At 40.0% G+C, this 18180-nt stretch overlaps 1 protein-coding gene across 1 annotated transcript; it reads right to left on the bottom strand.

Moving 5' to 3' along the window:
* Nucleotides 1-749: 749 nt before the first annotated feature.
* On the bottom strand, nucleotides 750-2638 carry LOC108703246 (protein PERCC1; the record flags this gene model as incomplete). The annotated part of the gene is made up of 1 exon (XM_018239336.2): nucleotides 750-2638. A coding segment is annotated over one exon (816 nt), but the record flags the coding sequence as incomplete, so codon positions are not given.
* Nucleotides 2639-18180: the final 15542 nt, after the last annotated feature.

Raw genomic sequence — 18180 nt, 5'->3', positions numbered from 1 at the left:
ATAGAAACCTTTCTCACATCTTTCCTAAGCAGAAGAACATCAGAGCAGCCTCTTTCTTTCTCCTGACAACTTCCTTGACTACTTGGTGGTCAGACTGGTGGGAAACTGACCAGCAGGTGGTGCTGTTGTAACAAAATTCATTCATATTAACAGCACATGTATCCCTTAATATCTTGGAATAGAAACAAAATAAATAATGAATGTACATTACAAAAGTGCTTAGAATAGCCCCCTCATTAATTTTACATTCACTTATTTTAGGTTTACTTATCCTTTAACATAATCACCAGGAAATATCCTCAGGCCCTCATGGGCCAACCACAACCCTATTAGCGATACTCAATAATACAGAAGTATTCCCATAAATAAGAACCAAGAACTATAAAGCAATGTGCCAATAGAGTGTTTAGCAACAACACCCGCACAGCATTTGCTGATCCTCCTTATCCCTCTGTTTATCTACTTTATGTCCTGTATAATAATCAGATACAGTATATTTTGTGATCTAACCCATATTATTATTATTTTGTATGTGTGCCCCTGGATTTTCAGTGCACATTACCACATTACCACATTATCTGTAGTAGACATTCCCCAAGTTTCATACTGGAGCCCAAGAGCAGAAACACACTTAACCCATTTCATCTCTGATGACCCTAACATTTTCAGAAATATTAAATAAATAAATATCTCCTAAAAATAATTCAGCAAAAACAAGTACAAAATATGAATTTATTAATTGAACAGAAATGTAACCAGCAACAAATCTATATACATGATGTACAGAATATTAGTGTTCAGGAGGAAAATATTCTTCTGCCCACCTCCATCAAAAGAGAATCAAGCTTCATTATTATTTAATGGGTAACGGTTGTATTAATTCAGTTCTATCTTGTAACTGTGCTAGGCTAGTGAAAGGCAAATGCTGATTGGCTGCACTGGGTTCCTTGCCTCAGGCCAAGCTTCGCTGGGGTTTATGCAGGACCATAACTATTCAGAAGGGCAAGATGTATGAAACCATGAAGTTTTTTGTAGGATAGGCATTGGAAACCTGTCCCAACAGTAAAATGAATACCTTCATTGGATTAATAGGGGGCAAAGATAGGAGGGCTCTACGTTTGCAGAGTAGGATGTAATACTTGAGAAGATGTAACCAATGTGTAAAGTCTTGTATGAGCCGTAGCCTTGACCAGACACTGGAGCTGCTATAATGTTCCGGACTTCTTTCTCTTCGTTGGGTTGTCCCTATTGGTCTGGTGGTGCTCACTAGTAGGGGGGACAGGTAGGATCGAGTGGGTGTGCAGTAAGAGCAAATTCCGTGCCCTATACCTTTGGTCTGTGAACCTGATCCCTTTTTGAATTAAGGTTTGAAATCACAGGCCAACAAGATTGCTCAGTTGCCCATTCTTGAGGCATTCTCAACACTATAACATGTTCCACATATCTAACTGTGCTTCGCCTGCAGTAACACCACCCGGCACACTTAAAATGAGGTGCGAGTGGGCAGTGCTGATGGGCATATTCAGAGTATATCATATCAATAGGGGTTGGTAATGGAAACCAATGAAATACCTTTCAAACCTGGAAACCAGAAAGCAGATTATATCTGAGGCTAGATTATAGTGAGACTTTTTCCATCACTTTCCATTCTACACAGGTCCCCTCTATCCATTTCCACACCATGGCCTGATTGCTAGGTGTAGGAATAGGTTGACCGGATAGCAAAAGACTACTTGCAAATTGTCATTAACAATAAGCTAATTTACAAAGGAACTAAACTGTCTGTTTAGTGACAGTTTGGACTGAGACAGAGTGTTCTAGTTCATCTGCTGAATTCACTGATCAAGTCCCTGGTGGTACTGTGCAACTCACTGTGAGCATCGGAGGTCCAGTTCTCCAGTAGGTCACTAAAGTCTGGAGTGTTAGTGTTCAGCATGCAGACTGGAGCAGGTGTAGGCTCCTTCCAGAAGGACATGGGCAGCATTCTCCTGGTCATGGGAACTATATGGGCATATTTCTTATCCAGCCTTTGCTGCCTGCCTTCTTTGCTCCCTGTCACCTTCTGCCTTGTGTACTTCTGAAGGCCAAAGTCAAACAACTCCATAAGAGGTCCCAGTTTTTTAGGATCTTCTTTGGTGCAAATTGACTGCAAAATCTTCTGGTCTATGTCCCCTGGAGGGGTCAGGGGGTTAAATAAGTCCTCCCTGTCATGTGCCATCTTCACAAGGTCTCGATAGTACACCTCCTGCCCAGATAGCTGTGGGCCACTGTAGTCCTCGTAAATGTTGCATGAATCTGGGTCTTCTTCCTTCGTCTTTGGTCCAAAGTACCTTTGAATATCAGAGCTAATTAGCTCAGAAAACTTCAGAAGTTGCAATGTCATTTCAGTATTAAGGTCACTGGTGTATTGGCTATTCATATTGTCACTTGGCACAGGGGTCGCTGGGTTCAACCCTTCAACCTCGTCCTCCATATCCTCATCCTCCAGTAATTCTTCTTCTTCCTCATCCTCAGATGATTCCTGAAAATCCATGTCATCTTGTAGTGATGGATATAGAAAGGGAATGTGAAAAGGTGGTGGGAACTTGAACTCTGATACGTTTCGGATCACACCTGTGGCCATTGCTCCAAAACAGGATCAACTAAAAATAGGAGAAAGAGAAACTGATTATCAATTTGTGTGAAGCTAAAAGAGCTTTCTATTGGCTCTGATTGGCTGCAGATACAAGTAGCATACAGGTTTCCACCCAGTTCCTTACAGACTATTTCTAACTCTGTAACCTACAGGATGGTTCAAACTTTCCCCAATATTCTAAAGGTTGTCTCTAACCCTGTAGTGGTCTATAGGTTGGTTGGTTCTGTTCATACCTGGAGGTCTGAAGGTTATTTCGAACCCTGCTTAGTGACCTACAGGTTCGTTCTAACCTCCCTGGCTGACTACAGGTTGGTTCTGTTCTCATCCAGTGGTCTGCAGGTTTCTACCCCAACTTAGTGGCCCTCAGGTTGGTTATTTTCGCCCCAATTTCCTACAGGAGGTGTCTAACCCGACTTGGTGTCTTACAGGTTGATCCTTACCCAATTGCCTAGCTGTTGATTATAACCCGGCTTGGGAGTCTACCAGTGTCTAAACTCATCCAGTTGCCTGCGGGTTGTTTATAATCTCTCCTAGTTGCCTACAAGTTGGTTATAACCTCTATCAGTTGTTAGCTGTACTTTCCAGTCCTGCCTATTTGCCTGCAAGTTGGATGAAACCTCACACAGTTGTCTGTAGGTGGTTTCTAACCCCTATAAATTGCCTACAAGTTGTGTCTAACCTGACCCTATTGCCTACAGACTGTTTCTAATCTCATCCAGTTGCCTGCAGGCTTTCTTTAACCCTGCCTACTGACCTACACATTGGTTCTAACCTCACCCAGATGCCTACAGGCTCTCTCTAACCCTACCTACTGACCTACACATTGGTTCTAAACTCACCCAGATGCCTACAGGCTCACTCTAACCCTGCCTAGTGACCCACATGTTGGTTCTAACCACACCCAGATGCCTACAGGCTCTCTAACCCTGCCTACTGACCTACACATTGGTTCTAACCTCACCCAGATGCCTACAGGCTCTATCTAGCCCTGCCTAGTGACCCACATGTTGGTTCTAACCACACCCGGATGCCTACAGGCTCTCTCTAAACCCGCCTACTGACCTACACATTGGTTCTAACCTCACCCAGATGCCTAAAGGCTTTCTCTAACCCTGCCTACTGACCTACACATTGGTTCTAACCTCACCCAGATGCCTACAGGCTCTCTCTAACCCTGCCTACTGACCTACACATTGGTTCTAACCTGATCCAGATGCCTACAGGCTCTCTCTAACCCTGCCTACTGACCTACACATTGGTTCTAACCTCACCCAGATGCCTACAGGCTCTATCTAACCCTGCCTAGTGACCCACATGTTGGTTCTAACCACACCCAGATGCCTACAGGCTCTCTCTAAACCCGCCTACTGACCTACACATTGGTTCTAACCTCACCCAGATGCCTAAAGGCTTTCTCTAACCCTGCCTACTGACCTACACATTGGTTCTAACCTGATCCAGATGCCTACAGGCTCTCTCTAACCCTGCCTACTGACCTACATATTGGTTCTAACCTCACCCAGATGCCTACAGACTCTCTCTAACCCTGCCTACTGACCTACACATTGGTTCTAACCTCACCCAGATGCCTACAGACTCTCTCTAACCCTGCCTTCTGACCTACACATTGGTTCTAACCTCAACCAGATGCCTCCAGGCATGTAGTCCATTAATGAAATTCATGCTTCTATAAAACCAGCCCAAAATATATATTACAAGCTGGCAACTGTGACTCTTAAATACTAACTAAGAAAAGGGCTCAGCTTTTGTGGTTCATGGAAGAAAGGAAAAACAGATATAAATATGATACACTAAATGCAGTAATGGAACCATCACGACCAGGGCCCAGTTCTGCCCGGGGGGATGCAGTTTTCAGCGTGCATTTGCACAAGCATCCAAGGGGGTGCAGGCCCAGGTGCAATTGCACCCCTTCCCCCGCACCCTGGTAGTTGTGTCCCTGATTAAATGGGTGCTCCCTGCAAGATCATTTGCACTCTCAGCTTATCTGGAGAACACCATGGAATACACACAATACACTAAACTGCTGTCACCCCTAGACAAGCTGATAATATTGTTCCAGTGAATAGAAAGATGTCGGAGTAATGAATGGTCACATCGATCTACCCTAATGGTGTTTGCTTAGGTGCACTTTCTCTCACTGAGCCACGGGACTCCCAGACTGATGATGCAAATCATGAAATAGTCATTGTAACTTATAAACAGGGATCCTTCTTCTGGAGAAGTTCTGGAGTAGTTTTGTTGCAGTTCTGGTTCACCAGAAGAAGGACCCCTGTGGTCTGAAACATGTAGTGCCATGCATCTCTGAATAAATTCACCAAGGAATTGAACTTCTCTGCTCTCCAGTGAATCTTCATTATTAACACGATTCATTTACTCTATATTCAGCAAAACCAGACCACTGTTAGACTGAGCAGCAGATGACATTAGAACACTTCTGTGGCTTCAAAGAACTTCCTACTTTTAAAATTAAAGGATAAGTAAACCTTTAGAATAAGTGCATGAAAAAATTGATGAGGGGGGCTATTCTAAACTATTTTGCAATGTACATTAATTATTTATTTTATTTTTATTATCCCTTATTAAGGGATACAAGTACTGTTAATATGAATGAATTTTGTTACAACAGCACCACCTGCTGGTCAGTTTCTGATCAGTCTGACCACCAAGTAGTCAAGGAAGTTGTCAGGAGAAAGAAAGAGGCTGCTCTGATGTTCTTCTGCTTAGGAAAGATTTGAGAAAGGTTTCTAATTGTTTCCCTAAGCAGAAGAACACAGAATCACAGAGTCACAGTAGGCCTCTGAATGAAAACGTCATTTGAATTTAGAAATTTATCATGTACTGAAATTCGACTTCGACCATTTGCCATCTAAAACCTGCCGAATTGCTGTTTAAGCCTATGGGGGACCTCCTAGAAATCGAATCGAAGTTTGGGAAAAACTTCGATTCGACTTCGATTGAATGCGCTATTACTACTACGATTCGAACTTGGGCGAATACGGACCTATTTGATCAAAAGCGGACCTATTTGCCCGAAAAAAACCTTCGACTTTATTTTCGGTTGGTCTTTTTGAATTCGAATTTCGCCGTTTTTCAAAAGTTGATAAATATGCCCCTAAGTGTCTTCCGAATTTCAGTAGCATTCTACTTTGCCAGCAGTAAGTAGATGACTGGTGATCGACTGCTGCTAAATGCTCTTTAAGTTGGCCATAGACACAAAGATATAGTCGTATGAAACAAAGCTTCGTATGATTTTTCGGACGGTCCTGACATTTTTCTTACCATGGTGATTTGTCATTTAGTCGATAGGACAGGTTAGAATAATTCTGTCGGCTACCAATAAGATAATATAAATGGGTGACTGTCACTTCTATTTGTCAGACATAACCTTTGTATGATTGCTGTCACAGACAGAACATCGTTTGATTTGTTCTTTTACTACTTTATTTAATCTGAATGGCTATTATAGAATATGTTGATCCCAACTGATATATAATTAATCCTTAAAGGACCAGTAACATCAATTTTTCTTTGCCCTGTCATCTTTTCTGATGAGGAGCGCAAGCGGAGTTTCTGTAAGTCATTTCTTAATAAAGACTTAGCGATTTCAAATTTAAATTTGTCTTTGTGGGTTTTTTTCTTTGTATACTAACGAATTTTTTTAAAAAATTTTTATGTTACTGGTCCTTTAATGGAAGCAAAACCAGCCAATTGGGTTTATTTAATGTTTACATGATTTTCTAGTTGACGGGGAGGCACATTTATCAAGGGTCGAATTTCGAATTCATGTGAGTTTTTTAAAACTCCCATAAACTCCCAGAAATTAGAAATTCGACCAATCAAAATTTATTGATTAAATCAAAAAATATTTCAACTCAGAATTGAAATGATAAAATCAAACGAAAACTTTAATCGAATTTGAATTGAATTTTCTCCAAAAAGAACAGTCAGGAAGGCTGCAAACAGCTCCAAATTGATCCCAGGACGTCTCCTATTGAGTTAAACAGCAATTCGGCAAGTTTCAAATTCAAATTCTTAAAGGGCCAGAGTATGATAAATCATGAAAATTTAATGAATTATTTTTTTTAAAAAAACGCTAAGCGAATTTGGATAACTCCCTAGTCGAATTTGACAGCTTTGACCGTGAAAAAAAGAAAATTAAAATTTTCAATTAGATCCTTGTTAAATCTGGGGGAATTCGAGGGAATTTTCGAAGTAAAAAAATTAGAAATTCGAAGTAATTTTTAGGATACTTTGACCTCTACGACTTCTAATTTACTTCGAATTGGTTTCATAGTAAGGTAGTTAGAATATTCGATAATCGAAGTACTGTCTCTTTAAAAAAAACTTCAACTTCAATAGTTTGCCAAATTAAACCTGCCGAAGTGCTATGTTAGCCTATGGGGACCTTCTAATGCATTTTTCTATGTTTTTTGTAGTCGAAGTAAAATCGTTCGATTGATCGCTGAAATCGAAAACGATTTTACTTCGACCGCAAAATGGTCAAATTTGGTATAAAAAACTTCGACTTCGATATTCGATGGTCGAATTTCGGAGTATATTTCACTTCGAAATTCGACCTTTGATAAATCTGCCCCTTAATGTATGAAGATCCAAATTACGGAAAGATCCATTATCAGGTCCCGAGCATTCTGGATAACAGGTCCCATACATGTATAGAAATGTTTGAGAGCATTATGATCCCAAATATATTTTCTACATTTAATGACAAATATATCGTACAATTTTTTTCCTTTTTGTCTCTAATGCAAAAAAGCATTTTAAAAGGCTTGGGCCAAATTTATTATGGGAAAAACCTTAGGCTTTATTATTTTTGGAAACATTTTCATCTCAATATTGAGCCTGGCTCACGGTTCATTATGTGCATAAACCAACACTGAATTCAGATTAAGGGGCAGATTTATCAAGGGTCAAATTTCAAAATTAAAAAAAAACTTTGAAATTCGAATAAAAAAACAAAATTTTGTTAAAAAAATCTGGGTTTTTTTCCGGGTGAATAGGCCGTTTTCGTTCAAATTCAAATCATATGAATCGAAGTAACATCTTATTCGATCTAATTCGATTCGAAGTTTTTTCTAAAAAAAACAATTTACATTTTTCAAAGTCCACCAATTGACTCCAAGTAGTTTTTTAGGCTAAACAGCAATTAGGTGGTGAATGGTCGAAGTCAAATTTTTAAAGAGACATTACATGATAAATTTCGATATTCAAATTTTCTATTTTTTTCCGAATCAAATTTGGACTATTCCCTAGTCGAAGTACACAAAAAATTGCTAGAAATTTGAAATTTTTTTAATTCAAATTTTCACTTCAACCCTTGATAAATCTGCCCCCAAATGTATTTCTTTAAAGTGACTAAAACATGACAAATACAAGTATGAATCTCATCAAGAGATTTTCAACTGAAAAAAACCCATTTAATTTAATGTTGATATTCGGTTTTTGCCTTAAATTTTCAAATCAAAGAGAACAAATATTGTAATAACGGAATAAATATGAATAACAAATACATCATTAATGTAATACACCTACATGACCTGTTATCCAGAATGCTGGGGACCTGAGTTTTTCCGGATGACAGATCTTTTCGTAATTTGGATCTTCATGTCTTATTATTATTATTATTATTATTATTAGAAAAAGGAAATCATTAAAAATGTAGATTTGGATAAAATGGAGTCTATGGGAGACGGTCTTTCCGTAAATTGGAGTTTTCTGGATAACGGGTTTCTGAATAACAGATCCCATACCTGTACAAATTTAAATAATGAAATTTTTAAAAATGATTCAAATCTTTCCAAGCATTAAATGAAACACATTTAAAAAATCACGTGTGTGCACATATATATATCTATATATATATAGATATATATATATATATAAGGCATATTGAACGTATTTGTAGTAGTCTTTCTGTAATAGGATCACCATGCCTTAAAGGGCTTGTTCACCTTCCAAACTCTTTTTTCAGTTCAGTTGTTTTCAGATTGTTCCCCAGAAATAAAGACTTTTTTCAATTACTTTCCAATATTTATTTTTTGCCATTTTTCCAAAATCTAAGTGTAAAGTTGAATGTTCGTGTCTCTGGTGTTTGAGTCTGGCAGCTCAGTAATTCAGGTGCAGACTCAGAACTTATCATTTTGCAATATTTAGGGGCAGATTTATCAAGGGTCGAAGTGAATTAGAGGGAATATTCGAAGTAAAAAAATTCGAAATTCAAAGTAATTTTTTCGAATTTACCTCAACTTCGATTCGAAGTAAAAATAGTTTGAATATTCGATAATCGGAGTACTGTCTCTTTAAAAAATCTTTGACTTCAATACTTTGCCAAATTAAACCTGCCGAAGTGCTATGTTAGCCTATGGGGACCTTCTACAATCATTTTCTAAGTCTTTACACATCGAAGTAAAATCGTTCGATATCGTTGGAATCGTTCGATCGAACGATTTTACTTCGATCGTTCGATTGCAAAATTCGGTGAAAAATCCTTCGACTTCGATGTTTGAAGCTGAAGGATTTTAATTTGATGTTCGAATTTCGAAGTATTTTTTACTTCAAGATTGGACCCTTGATAAATCTGCCTCTAAATTGATCCATTTCTCTGCAGCATCTCTGGAGTATTAGTAACTATTGTATCAAGTCTAACAGCTGCCTGTAATGAAACTCAGAGATTCTGCTCAGCAGGGACTAAGATTAGAAATGTATCAACTAAATGTATACATTTAGAACAGTTTAGAGGGTCGGCGACCCCTCCTTCCAGAGCTGCTTCAGAAGGTGAAAAATGTACTTTACACTTCAATATTAGAAAAACGATCACACATACGAAATAGAAAGTAATTGGAAAAAGTCGTTATTTCTGGTGATCTATCTGAAGGCAACTAGTTGTTTGAAGGTGAACAACCCCTTTAACACTGTTCAAAAATATTTTAAAATTTTAAAAAAATTATATATTACGATATATATTGGACTGATCTATTTTTTTCTGCAAGGATATTTTTTTATTTTAAAATCTGTACAGGCATGGGATCCGTTATCCGGCCCATTGTCTAGAAAGCTCCGAATTACGGAAAGGCCGTCTCCCATAAACTCCATTTTATTCAAATAATCCAAATTTTTAAAAATGATTTCCTTTTTCTGTGTAATAATAAAACAGTCGCTTGTACTTGATCCCAACTAAGATATAATTAATCCTTATTGGAAGCAAAACCAGCCTATTGGGTTTATTTAATGTTTACATGATTTTCTAGTAGACTTAAGGTATGAAGATCCAAATTATGGAAAAATCCATTTTCCGGAAAATCCCAGGTCCTGAGCATTTTGGATAACAGGTCCGATACATATATATATATATTTATTTATTTATTTATTTTTAATAGGAAATTTAATTGGAATGCCTATAATATTTTATAATTACATAAATACATGAAAAAATTGTAACAAAACTAAAATATTATGCGACATACATGATATAATTTATATATAGACTTACCTTGTGTGAGAGCTGCTTGCCCCTATGTCTCTGTCCTGTGTACCTGAGATCAGGTATTTATAGGGAAGGCTGGGGCTGTGGGTTGACAAATATTTGATATTGTGGTATTGTAACAGGAGACTGGACAAACACAGGCTGAATTTGCTTTAGCGCCCGGCAACCAAAAGGGAAAGGGAGTAAACTGGAGCGGATGGGGAGCTGTGAGTTAATGGAGCTCCTGCCAGGGGACAGTCAAGTGGAGCAACTGCAGCTCCAGCGATTAACTGTCCCAACCCAGATGCTGAAGCGCCCGAAACACTTGTACTTAGCCCCCTTATCACCTGCCACATCTCATGCTCAAACCTGCCTGACAAATAGCTGGAAAATTACATTTCATGCTATTTTGACTTCTGGAGTAGCATCTTTGAAAGGACATAAAGCTTAACAAACAGTCAATATTGATACAGACAATTGGCCAGCGAGGCGGAAAAGAATATAAACTGAGCCAGGGCTGCATGAAAGCCTGGGGGTGGGGGTTTACACCGCGGCGTGAAACGCGTTTCCACCTTAAAGTAATAAATGCATTCAAATTAAACTGAAATTTCAACTAAGCTTCAATATAGATAACATGTAAAACCTGGCAAATAGCTTAGCAGCCCTGCTAGTAAAAGTAGCATTTGATAACAATGTCATTAATAAAAGATTAAAGATATAGAATGGTCAAAATTATTTTCTCATCAAGGAGGGCATCCTATAGAAAGCAGTGCACAATTCAGCAGGAACAGCCCCTAAGTTTGCTCATAGTCTGTACAGAGAGATCCCATAAAACTATGGCAGCATAAGTATTCCCCTGTACTAAGCACAATTCAGCAGGAACAGCCCCTAAATTTGCTCATAGTCTGTACGGAAAGATCCCATAAAACTATGGCAGCATAGGTATTCCCCTGTACTAAGCACAATTCAGCAGGAACAGCCCCTAAGTTTGCTCATAGTCTGTACAGAGAGATCCCATAAAACAATGGCAGCATAGGTATTCCCCTGTACTAAGCACAATTCAGCAGGAACAGCCCCTAAGTTTGCTCATAGTCTGTACAGAGAGATCCCATAAAACAATGGCAGCATAGGTATTCCCCTGTACTAAGCACAATTCAGCAGGAACAGCCCCTAAGTTTGCTCATAGTCTGTACAGAGAGATCCCATAAAACTATGGCAGCATAGGTATTCCCTGTACTAAGCACAATTCAGCAGGAACAGTCCCTAAGTTTGCTCATAGTCTGTACAGAGAGATCCCATAAAACTATGGCAGCATAGGTATTCCCCTGTACTAAGCACAATTTAGCAGGAACAACCCCCTAAGTTTGCTCATAGTCTGTACAGAGAGATCCCATAAAACTATGGCAACATTTCTATTCCCCTGTACTAAGCACAATTTTGCAGGAACAGCCCCCTAAGTTTGCTCATAGTCTGTACAGAGAAATACCATAAAACTATGGCAGCATAGGTATTCCCTGTACTAAGCACAATTCAGCAGGAACAGTCCCTAAGTTTGCTCATAGTCTTTACAGAGAGATCCCATAAAACTATGACAGCATAGGTATTCCCCTGTACTAAGCACAATTCAGCAGGAACAGCCCCCTAAGTTTGCTCATAGTCTTTACAGAGAGATCCCATAAAACTATGACAGCATAGGTATTCCCCTGTACTAAGCACAATTCAGCAGGAACAGCCCCCTAAGTTTGCTCATAGTCTGTACAGAGAAATACCATAAAACTATGGCAGCATAGGTATTCCCTATACTAAGCACAATTCAGCAGGAACAGCCCCTAAGTTTGCTCATAGTCTGTACAGAGAGATCCCATAAAACTATGGCAGCATAGGTATTCCCCTGTACTAAGCACAATTCTGCAGGAACAGTCCCCTAAGGGACGCATTTGTTAAAATTCAAAAGTGGGTTTTTATTTCCAGAAAATTGTGGCAAAAAATTGCAAATGCTAATATCTCAACTTTTCAAAATTTGAGGATTTGAGGAGAAGGATGCACTGATAGTGACCTGACAAGCACCTTAATCTGACAAATAATTTATAATAATAATATATTATAATGATACTGATCCCCTGGCTTTATCAGTTCAGCTAGAGAAGTGTAAATAGTAAGCCAATGGAAGTCTATGCGGAGGAGATACATAGTGCAGTGCAGCAGTTCTGTCTTGCTTTATGGCTACCTCAATAACAAAGCATTGGCACCAGTTCATATATAAACCCATTGTTTACAACTCAGTTTGATCCTCTAACAGGATTAATGAGCAGACAGTGTTTGAGATAAGAATTGAGTGGAATTTAGGTTTAGGAGTTCCACAAAGTCTTTCTGTTCAGCACCATGGACAGTGATGTTAAAGTGCCACTGTGAGATTATAATATATTAATAATAATAAACCTCTTACTAGGGTTTTGGTTCTTTTGAGCAAACAGACAAAGACGCCACACAAATAAGTGTATATTAAAGTGATTATATTGTATAATAAATCAATGGATCATTACACATAAATGATTACAATAACCAATATTTACAGTTACAAATGTTCTATAAGACTACATTGTTGTTACCACCATAGCAATAGAATAGAGGTCAGCTATATCATGGCTTCCCTTTGGTCTGCAGTTCTCACATGCTGTCTTGTACCAGGCTCCTCCCTCTTTTCTCCAGGCTCCTCCGTCTTTTCTCCAGGCTCCTCCCTTTCTTCTCCAGGCTCCTCCGTCTTTTCTCCATGCTCCTCCGTCTTCTTCTCCAGGCTCCTCCCTCTCTTCTCCAGGCTCCTCCATCTCTTCTCCAGGCTCCTCCGTCTCTTCTCCAGGCTCCTCCATCTCTTCTCCAGGCTCCTCTGTCTCTTCTCCAGGCTACTCCATCTCTTTTCCAGGCTCCTCCATCTCTTTTCCAGGCTCCTCCATCTCTTCTCCAGGTTACTCAGTCTCTTGACTGCCCAGATGCCAAGATAAACCCCCCCAACTTGCCCACATCCCGTGAGTGAGGTTTTTTGCATACAAAATCAGTTTTATAGCTTCTGTAGAAACCAACTACAATTCCAAGACAACCCTTTAATATGGAAATTTGGGTGTGACGTGGAGTGTAAGCTACCTGGAAGACTAACTTTTCCGACAATATATAACACAAAAATATACATAAAGCCACAAACAAATACATATGTAACATAACGGTGTACCCAAAATGTCTATTTCTTACATCACTGCACCCTCAGATTTCCAGCAGCTGTCATTCACTACAGGACGATGCCCATTCTGCTCTCATTGGAGGCTCACAATACCTAGCAAGATGGTCCAGCCATTGAGAAGGCTATTAACGGCCATGGTGGGCTGGCTACACGGCTACTACTGTCCAATGGGAAGACTATGGTAGGTGATATGAATGGATGTGACCAGCCTTCCAGAGAGAGATAATGGCAGCTTAAACAAGGCTATACAAGGAGCAGATTTAGGATCTTGTTTACAAAGAGTAAGATGCCAATGTTGGAGGGCCATGCAATTATATGGCCAGTCCATTCAGGACAGCTACTGCCCTCTGCCCCCCCTGCCCTGGATTAAAAAATTGGACCCAAGGCAAAGAAGGCATTTCTGTAGGTAGGTAATAAGTACAGTGAGTGGAAGGGCCCCCAGTGATCCCCTGGTTGTTATATATGTTGCCCCCTTACTGCCATCCTCCCACCATTCCTGTTACGCATCACTAGGGTTGACTAGGGATGGTTGATTCCAATGTTATTAATATGCAAAAAAGATAAATATACAGGAAGGCCAGTATTTTTTTCCAGAAAAGGTGCCAACCCCAAGCATCACTGGAGTACAAAGAATTGCTCCACAGGGTGCAAGGAACAAATTCATATGGGACAAAGTGCAAATGGCAAAAACCGTGCCCCAGTTGCTCAAATGAGCCCTACAGGGAGTGGGTGGCATATTAAACACTAAGGGGGTTATTTATTAAAGTCCAAATGCCAAAAACTCAAAAGATTTGAGGTTTTTTTACTATAAAATCTTTTTGGTTTTTTTGTGAAAAAAACTAAAATTTTTCGGGATTTATTATACCCCGAGGATGGAAAAAGTCCAAGTTCGAAAATCCGGCATCTCAGACCTGCCGAGGTTGTATATACAATAAGTCAATGGGAGAAGTACCGAAGATATCCTGATCTGCGCTGGGTTTTGTGCAATCATCCAAAGATTTAGTGGTTTTTGAGCAAAAATCCCAAAAAAAAATTTCGGACGATTTTTCTGAGTTTTTTTCCCGAACTGGAATTCAGGAAAATGTATTGATAAATAAGGGGAAATAACCTGTGCGGATTTGGTCCGAGATAAATTCGGATTTTGATAAATAACCCACTTCTTTGAGGATATTCAGGAAAATAGTTGAATCAAACAGCTCCAGGCAGTATTTTTAAACTGCAATGTGTTTTTATTAGCAGTATAGGCACAATACATGTTGCCTTGCCCGAAAACATGTTGTGTGCCTACACTGCTAAAACTTCTAAAACACATTGCAGTTTAAAAATACTGCCTGGAGCTGTTTGATTCAACTATTTTCCTGAATATTGTACCTTAAGATGCAACACAGACACCTGAACCTGCAGCCATAAGGAATCAAAAATTGATGCTTGAACCAAGAACTTTTTTTTCTATTGTATTTGGGGATGTAATAAGCATGGAAACGTCCCCATTTGCTGCCCAGCCTACTGTATATGGTGTGCTTTTTAATTTACATAAACACAATACAAATGCATTGCTTCCCCCCATTCCAGTAACATAACTAGCCAGTGCCGGGGCCCGAGTGCAGACCGTGCAGCTGGGCCCTCCACTACCCTCCAGAATTGATCTTCTTGCCGGATACGAGGGCGTGTAAACTGCTGATGGGCACTGAAGGTGTGTGGACTCTGATGCAATTGCAACCCCTTCTCCCCCAGTAGTTCCGCCACTGCCCCATTCTTTTTCTCTCCTTCAAGACTATTTCCCTTTTAACTTATTTTCCCTTGATACAGCGGTTTAGAAAGCCTAGATCATTGCTGCACTGGGTGATTGAAAATAATAAAGGCAGGAGGCTGGTGTCGTTGGTCCCTTCCTAGCCTGAAGGTGCAATGAGACGAGCCATATGTCCAAGCATCTGCTCTGTGCAAAGCATCCCCGGCTCCCTCTCTTATCAGCCCATCCTGCAGGAGGTCACAGGACTCCGCCTGGCTTATCCCCGTTGCCCAGAAACTTTTCAAGAATCCCAAACCTTAGCCATTGCCCCACGCCTCCTCCCTTCCCATCTTCCCCTGCTCTTATTGATTTTCCTGGGAAGTGAATCAATAGTGCCAATATGTCAGCACTTAAGGAGAGGCGCAATGAATTACACAAGCCATTAAGCACAGGAGCACCGCCGTCATTAGATGAACATTAGGCTTTGCCTCCAGATAACAGATAAACTAACCCTGACATTAGTCTCCCATGTAGATTCAGGATCTGTGCTGTGTATCAAAGGAAATGTATAAAACGCGAGCCGTAATTTGCTCATTTATTTAATTTGCCCTTTATTCTGAAAACATTTGCAGGTAAATAGCTGCAGACTTTCGCTGCTCTTTCTCATAGCTTAGATTAGAACAAGTCAATTATAAACATTTAGTAGCTCCAGGGGGTGGGGACAAAAAGTTTGAAGTCTTTCTCATATTCTTCAAATGGGAATTACCGGCAAGGGCCCAGTTGCAGTCAAGTGACATGCACTAAAGCGATTCCGATTCAATGAACGCTGAGTACTTTCAGCATTTTGTCCCCACCCCCTCGGAGCTACAAAACGCTCACAATCGCTCAGACAAATCACAGAACAACATATGCAGATATATAACTGCAAACCGAATGGCTTTTACTGCCACACTCACTGATTTGTTTTTCAGAAGTTGCCTCTATTACAAAGAATGGGCTCTGCTGATGTGCAGAGGAACGTAGAAAATACCACCGCAGGGAAATTCATAAACCCTAGAGCTCCCCAATCCACTAACATAAGCCCTAGAGCTCCCCAATCCACTAACATAAGCCCTAGAGCTCCCCAATCCACTAATGTCTAACTATAAACTTGGAGGGGTCTGTTTTAAGTAATAATGGTGCACCTGAGTCTAACAGCTGCCACTCAACCCCTCTACTATATATAAGTGGCATTCAGAATGATGACTCTATTTACAAAGGTGAAGTCGCGCTTCCGTGAAGATAAAAGCAGCACCCAAAAAAGGAATGGATCCACTGGTCCACTTATATGTAAAGAGAAAGGGGGGGAGGGTGCGCTGAAAGAACGTGGTTTCACTCGTTGACCTAAAAAGACATAGTAATCCCAAATAGTGTAATAGTCCTTTGGTGATATAAAGATGTTTAGGTGAATCGGATCTACTCACAGACAGAATGTATCATAGGTGCCTTTAAAGTATTGCCGGCGATGTCTGATTCTTAGGATAATTACGTCTGTAGGGAAAAAACTTATATAGTGCAGTACCGACGTGTTTGCTCAGGACGAAAAATTCTAACCGCACTTACCCCAGATTCGTGGGAGAATGCGCAAAGGAGAGATCGTTGAGGATCAGCTTACGGTATCCTGTATGGCTAGATGTTATTTCTTTCGCCTGCCAGTTAGGTAACTTGTTGGAGCCGTGTCTGCTGCGGGGAAGGGCTGAGATGGTGTAACACAGTGGGTAAAGAGAACGGTGATAGTTAAAGGCCGCACTTACCCTTCTATGATAAATCAGGTGCACTTTGAAATGATGCGGTCGCTCTGTCTCTTAAGCGCTCAGGTTTCAGCAGAGCCGCATCCGTCTTAGTGGTTCTTTTTTCGCCGGTTTAGCGCCTCCTTCCTCGTGTCAAACGCCGATTGTAAGTCTTTGAAGCTGATTTTGAGCGGATTCAGTTCGTCACTATTTTCTTTTTGATTGGTTCAAACGAAATCCACACGTTGAAGAGGATTGTAGGTTAAATAATTATTTTTATTGGTAGATAATTAGACATACATAGCCCAACGCGTTTCGTATTGTAATAATACTTCCTCAGGGGCACAAATCCTAAATCCTAAAGGATTAAATATAGACATCGACTTGAATTGCTTTTTAACTGGTTAATTCGTTTAGAAAAATTAACCTTTTATGACCTATCTTAACTATTTATTGTTAACAAAGCGTGATTATGTACTCTCCATTCCATATATGTTTTTATAAACGAATTTTATTTGTATCACTATTGTAACCTTATACTATTAGTAACCAATTAACCCAATTGAAAGAACCACCCACCTAGGGGATAAAAGACACCACCAGGAATTATGGGAAAAAGCCTTTTGTGCCCCTGAGGAAGTATTATTACAATACGAAACGCGTTGGGCTATGTATGTCTAATTATCTACCAATAAAAATAATTATTTAACCTACAATCCTCTTCAACGTGTGGATTTCGTTTGAACCAATCAAAAAGAAAATAGTGACGAACTGAATCCGCTCAAAATCAGCTTCAAAGACTTACAATCGGCGTTTGACACGAGGAAGGAGGCGCTAAACCGGCGAAAAAAGAACCACTAAGACATATGCGGCTCTGCTGAAACCTGAGCGCTTAAGAGACAGAGCGACCGCATCATTTCAAAGTGCACCTGATTTATCATAGAAGGGTAAGTGCGGCCTTTAACTATCACCGTTCTCTTTACCCACTGTGTTACACCATCTCAGCCCTTCCCCGCAGCAGACACGGCTCCAACAAGTTACCTAACTGGCAGGCGAAAGAAATAACATCTAGCCATACAGGATACCGTAAGCTGATCCTCAACGATCTCTCCTTTGCGCATTCTCCCACGAATCTGGGGTAAGTGCGGTTAGAATTTTTCGTCCTGAGCAAACACGTCGGTACTGCACTATATAAGTTTTTTCCCTACAGACGTAATTATCCTAAGAATCAGACATCGCCGGCAATACTTTAAAGGCACCTATGATACATTCTGTCTGTGAGTAGATCCGATTCACCTAAACATCTTTATATCA

Source organism: Xenopus laevis, chromosome 9_10S, assembly GCF_017654675.1.
Source record: "Xenopus laevis strain J_2021 chromosome 9_10S, Xenopus_laevis_v10.1, whole genome shotgun sequence".
Classification (NCBI taxonomy): domain Eukaryota; kingdom Metazoa; phylum Chordata; class Amphibia; order Anura; family Pipidae; genus Xenopus; species Xenopus laevis.
This window is presented reverse-complemented; position numbering and strand designations above follow the sequence as displayed.